We start from the raw sequence: 6210 nt of genomic DNA on the forward strand, positions 1-6210 counted from the left end.
CGCTTACTAGTGAGACAACATTGAGTGCTCAAATCAAAAGATGAGAGCATGACATAAGTTTGGAGGGCAAAAAAACCAAAGCACTCCTTGTTTGTTGGTACCACTGAGTACCTGGCCATATGTCACAAGGATTCTCCTTAGAAGGATGTCAGATGGGGCTCTGCAGATTTTAGATCAGCAGCATTTTGTGAAATAATTAAAATAGTGAAATAATTAAAACCCTGACTTTGGGTCTGTTAGGGCCATAAGACTCCCTGGTCAAAGCTTTTCCTTTGGTAGGTGGAGAGCCTTCTTTGGAGTTTATACCAAATGAACAAAGAGATGTGAGTTGGCCAGATGTGAGTTAAGGGGTTGTAGGAGGGAAGGAGGGAGGCATGGGTGCCATCCCCTATTCCTTATAGCCTGTGCCTGTTCTGGATCTCCCAGCAGGACCAGCCAATCATGGAGGGAGAAAACCACACGAGTGTCTCTGAGTTCATCCTCCTAGGGCTCTCCAGCCAGCCTGAAAGGCAAGAGTTGATCTTTGGGCTCTTCCTTGTCATGTACCTGGTTGGGGCAGCAGGGAACTTGCTCATCATCCTGGCCATTGGCTCTGACTCCCTCCTCCACACACCTATGTACTTCTTCCTCAGCAACCTTTCCCTGGTGGATTTCTGCTTCATCTCTGCCACTGTCCCCAAGATGCTTGTGAATATCCAGATGCAGACCCAGTCCATTTCTTATGGCGGCTGCTTAGCCCAGATCTACTTCTGCATTTTGCTTGCCAACATGGACAACTTTCTCCTGACAGCAATGGCTTATGACCGCTACGTGGCCATCTGCCACCCCCTGCACTACTCCACTATGATGAGTCTGCAAATCTGTGCCCTGATGCTGGGAAGCTCCTGGCTCATTGCCAATCTCCACTCTCTGCTACACACTGCCCTCATGGCTCGGCTGGAGTTCTGTGCCAGCAACATCATCCCTTACTTCTTTTGTGACCTCATTCCCCTGCTCCAGCTCTCCTGTTCTAACACCCAGCTCAACCAGCTCATGATTCTGCTGGTGGGGGGCTTGATTGTCCTCATTCCTTTTCTCAGCATTCTTGTGTCCTACATCCGCATTGTGTCTGCTGTGCTCAAAGTCCCATCTGCCCAGAGCAAACAAAAGGCCTTTTCCACTTGTGGCTCTCATCTCACGGTAGTCCTCCTCTTCTATGGGACCATCACAGGGGTCTACCTGAATCCCTCATCCTCCCACTTAGCTGACAAGGATTCACTGGCTTCAGTGATGTATATGGTGGTCACACCCATGCTGAACCCCTTCATCTACTGCCTGAGGAACAAGGACATGAAGGGAGCTCTAAGAAAACTATTTGGAGTGAAGACTTTATCCTGTGGGCTGTGACAGCAAAGACCCCTCTCAGGACTTTTGTGCTGGGAAGGGGATGAGCCAGGGACAGGCTCCACATATAGAAGGCTGGAAGAACACAGACCTCATTGTCCTGGGTCTCCATGGCCAGGGAGTCCTCTCATCACTCCATAAATAATTTGCAAGTCCCTTCTTGGCCCCCCAACAGACTGCCGAGGGGCATAAACTCTCCCTTAAAGACAGAAACACTTAACAGATGAAAATTAGCTTTATCTGCAGAACTGCTGGAGAAGGCTCGTGTGAGAAAGGTGAACTCATAGGAATCTGTGCATGTGCTGATAGCCTGTGCCAAAGGGATGCCCTCTGGGAGCCCCATGCACCCCCAGTTCCGCAAATCCTTAACCCTCATGCATCCCAATTTCTAAACTCCTGTGCTACACCCCCACTTCCTCAACCACCATCTCCACATTCTGGGTTGAATCTAGTTCTGAGGACAGATTTGATTGTCCTCAAAGCTATCCCATTCTTGGCCTTGGATGCTGCTGGGTGGTGTTCCATACTCCAGGTACTTGCATCAGGAATGCCTGCAGCAATACTTCAGCTGAACACCTAAGCAGGCAGCAAGGGGTATGGTAGAGCTTGAAAGAACATTACACAGAAAGTCCTAACCACTGGTCACTAGTCCTGGCCCCATAGTGACTGGACATTTGACCCAGTCCATCTTAAATTCACCATTCTACCAAACACTATTTTTTTAGTCTCTACTTTTGTGGTTCCAGCATGCCCAACTTGCCCATTTCTTTTTTTTTTTAATTTTTTTAATTTTTATTTATTTATGATAGTCACACAGAGAGAGAGAGAGAGAGAGAGGCAGAGACACAGGCAGAGGGAGAAGCAGGCTCCATGCAGGGAGCCCGACGTGGGATTCGATCCCGGGTCTCCAGGATCGTGCCCTGGGCCAAAGGCAGGCGCCAAACCGCTGCGCCACCCAGGGATCCCAACTTGCCCATTTCTATCAAAATTCTAGGTGTCCTTCAAGATCAGATAAAATACCATGTCCTTCATGAAGCCATCTCACATCTCCCCAGCTAAGAGAGAGAGAATTTTCTCTCCCCTGGAATGCCATATAATTCTAACTCTGTGCAACCCTTTTCATACCTGGCTTTGCATGATTCATGTTCACCACAACTCCACTCCAAGCAGGATGGTTGGGTCCTTTTTTTTTTTTGTATATTTTTTTATTGGAGTTCAATTTGCCAACATAACACCCAGTGCTCATCCTGTCAAGTGACCCCCTCAGTGCCCGTCACCCGGTCACCCAATCCCCCCGCCCACCTCCCCTTCCACTACCCCTTGTTCATTTCCCAGAGTTAGGAGTCTCATTTTCTGTCACCCTTTCCCTATTTTTTTTTATAATCCCCTTATGAGTGAAACCACATAATGATTGTCCTTCTCCAATTGACTTACTTCACTCAGCATAATACCCTCCAGTTCCATCCATGTCAAAGCAAATGGTGGGTATTCGTTGTTTCTGATGGCTGAGTAATATTCCATTGTGTATATAGACCACATCTTCTTTATCCATTCATCTTTCGATGGGCACTGAGGCTCCTTCCACAGTTTGGCCACCATGGACATTGATTGGGTTCTTTTTAGATTTTATAGAAGGTCTTATTCATCTTAAGAAACTCATCTTCAGGGATCCCTGAGTGGCTCAGCAGGTTTAGCACCGGCCTTTGGCCCAGGGCGTGATCCTAGAGTCCCGGGATCAAGTCCCACATCTGGCTCCCTGCATGGAGTCTGCTTCTCCCTCTGCCTATGTCTCTGCCGATCTCTCTGTGTGTCTCTAATGAATAAATAAATAAAATCTTAAAAAGAAAGAAACTCATCTTCAGAAGACTCTATCACAGTGCTGGGTTTAGAATAATGACTTAATAAAAGTATCCTGCTAATAGATGCTGATGATGACCATGACATGGCATCATACACTGGAGAAAGAACACTTCAGTCCTTTCACTCCATGACTTAGTCTTAACCAATACTTTTATGTCTCCCCCTCCTCCTCCAAGGAGAAAGAACTACCAGGTCAGAGCCGGAAGAGTTCACTGGTGCATATTTTATGAAGGGCAGTGTCCCCTAAAGGGCCAGCAACCAGAGATGAACCCTCCTTCCTTCTGCCTCCTCCTGGTTAGTCCTCTTCTATTCATAGTCTGCTTGGAGTCCCCATTTTGAGCCCAGTCACCCCTCTTCCTCTATACACCATGCTGAGCACAGAGATCCTCAATTCAGATTTGGGGCTGAGACTGGGAAGTGAGTAGGCCTAGACTATTTTCCAGCTCACCTTTGACCAATGAGTCCACAATTGAGGTAACTGGTGTGACTCAGACACTAACAACATGGCTCTCTGGCTCAAAGTTTGCTATTGTTCTTTGAGCATATTGTTTCCTTGGGAGCCTTCAGGAGTTGGGATGATTGGCAGGGCTGGATATAGGCTCTCCTGGGTCTCTGATCATAAAACCACAGTAATAGCAAAATCTCACCTCAAACCTGTAAAAATTATGTGAAGAAAAGTTGATCAATCACCCTCACAGACTTGCCAGCATAAACCCAATCCCATGAACATACCAGAACATTAGTTTCAATTTAAAAAAATAAAGTGTTTAAGAAGTAAAAAAAACAAAATAGTTTTATTTTCTACATTTTAAAAATAGCATTATTAAGTACGACTGGTAGTAAAGTGGAAATATCTTCAAGAATAATGAGAATACATCAAGTTAAAATATGTTTCTCCTGATCCAGGAAGAGTCTGCCTGATAAAAGCCAAGGACCTTACATTTATGAGACTTTCTGTTGCCATGGAGACAGCATAGCTCTCCCACTTTGCTGTGCTTTACTGTCTGAATAAAGAGCCCTAACTTTGAAAAAAAAAGAAAAAGAATAATGAGAATAATAAATATTTCCTATACAACATTTTCAAGTCACATATAATCTTTTAACATCAATACCTTCTTGTTCACCCTGGATGCCTTTTCCACATCAGAGGGCCACAGCTACTTTCACTTAACACATACAATTTGAGCTCAAATGACAACTCTGTATTGAGTACAATATTCTAGGCCCTGGGAATATATCAGCAAACAAAAACAAAGTTTCTACTTTCATGTTGCTGATGTTCCAGGGCATGGGGAGAAGAATAGAAAAAAAAAAAAAATATATATATATATATATATACATATAATATGTCAGAAAGCTCCAAGTACTATAAAGAAAAACATATCCAGGTTGGGGACTAGCAATTGATAAGGAGTGTAATTGTAGCAGGGTGGTGCTTCAAGTGGCTGTTGTGCAGAAACAAACCACCCAAACTTAGTAGCTTAAAATAACAGGCACCTGGATGACTCAGCCAATGAAATGTATGATGCTTAATCTCAGGGTCGAGAGTTCAAGCCCTATGTTGGGTGTGGAGCCTACTGAAAATAAAAATATAATAAAACAATAAAAAAATAAATAATGCTTATCTAACCAGGGCTATTACAGAGGTTAAGCAAGTTCTTGTATATAAAAGGCCTGTAATAACTAGTAGATACTCAGTAAATGTTAGTGAAAACAGTTTTTTAAAAATAACAGCAAACATTTATTTTATCTCTCATATTTCTGGGAGTGACTGAGTTGAGCTCAGCAATGCTCCTTCAGAGTCTATAATGTAGTTATAGACAAACAGGGTTGGGTTGCAGTTATCTTGAAGGATTCCCCATTCACATATCTAACGGTTGATGTTAGCTGTCAGTGAGGACCACAGTGAGGGCTGTCATTGCTGGAGTATCTATGTGTGGCCTGTCTGTGTGACATGGGCTTCCTCACAGCATGATGGTTCTAACCCAAGGGCAAGTATCCCAAGTACTGCTTTTCATGATGTAGTCTGATGAGTAACACAGCATCACTGACTTCATATTTTATTTGTTAAAAGTGAGTCACCAAGGCCAGACAATATTCAAGAGGAAAGGAATCAGACTTCTTTTTTTTTTTTTTTAAGACTTCAATTCTTGACGGGAAGAATGTCAGAGAATTTGCAGACATGTTTTAAAAATATCACAGGTAGTTGGGAAAGGTCTCTCAAAACAGAAACTCACATGAAGAGAGAAAGTTGTAAAACGTCTTGAGAGAACAGGGTCAGGCACAGAGAACAAGAGCACAGTCCCTAAGAGGGAGCATTCTTGGCATGTTGACTAACGTGCTCCAGGAAGAACTGTTAGCTATAAATAAGGTCTTTGGCTTTTACTCCAAGAAGAAACGCCTTTGGAAATTTCTGAAGAGAGAAGTGACATCATCTTATTTATATTTCCTAAAGATTGTCTGTCTGGTTCTTATACGGTGAAGAGGCTATAGAGTAGAAAGAATAGAGGCAACTCCCTGCTGAAGTAGTCCAAGAGAGAATATGGTGGCTTGGACCTAAAGTGCTGGAGATAGTAAGATGCTGCTAAACTGTGTGTGGTTTGAAATAGAACTGATGGAATTCACTGATGGTTTGGATTTGGGGTGTGAGAGAAAGGGTTCTAGGCTTTTTGGCCTGAGCAACTGAGGAGATGCAAGATCTATCCAATAAGATGAGGGAAAAAAAAAAAAAGACGTTTGAATGGTAGAGAGAAAACAGAGTTGGGTTTTGTGATAAGATTGAGATGTCTACTTGATCTTCAACTGAGTAGTTGTATCGTGAGTTAGAACTAATGAGGGAATTCAAAGCCTCCTGGCTTCCCCGCCACTATGTGACTGAAACAGCTCTCACCATTTTCACCAATGATTCTCCAAGTTGATAAAGCCAATGCACATTTTTCAGCCTTTTTTTATTAGTGCTAAAATATA

General features: G+C 43.5%; 1 protein-coding gene across 1 annotated transcript; it reads left to right on the plus strand.

The window, feature by feature from the left end:
- Window positions 1-441: 441 nt before the first annotated feature.
- Window positions 442-4361, plus strand: LOC112646271 (putative olfactory receptor 1F12P). Its single transcript, XM_025426115.2, has 3 exons — window positions 442-1658; window positions 3420-3537; window positions 4150-4361. The coding sequence occupies exon 1, from the start codon at window positions 442-444 to the stop codon at window positions 1384-1386; it is 945 nt and encodes a 314-aa protein (XP_025281900.1). The 3' UTR covers window positions 1387-1658; window positions 3420-3537; window positions 4150-4361.
- The last annotated feature ends 1849 nt before the right edge of the window (window positions 4362-6210 follow it).

Source organism: Canis lupus, chromosome 6 (assembly GCF_003254725.2).
Source record: "Canis lupus dingo isolate Sandy chromosome 6, ASM325472v2, whole genome shotgun sequence".
NCBI classification, from domain to species: Eukaryota; Metazoa; Chordata; class Mammalia; order Carnivora; family Canidae; genus Canis; species Canis lupus.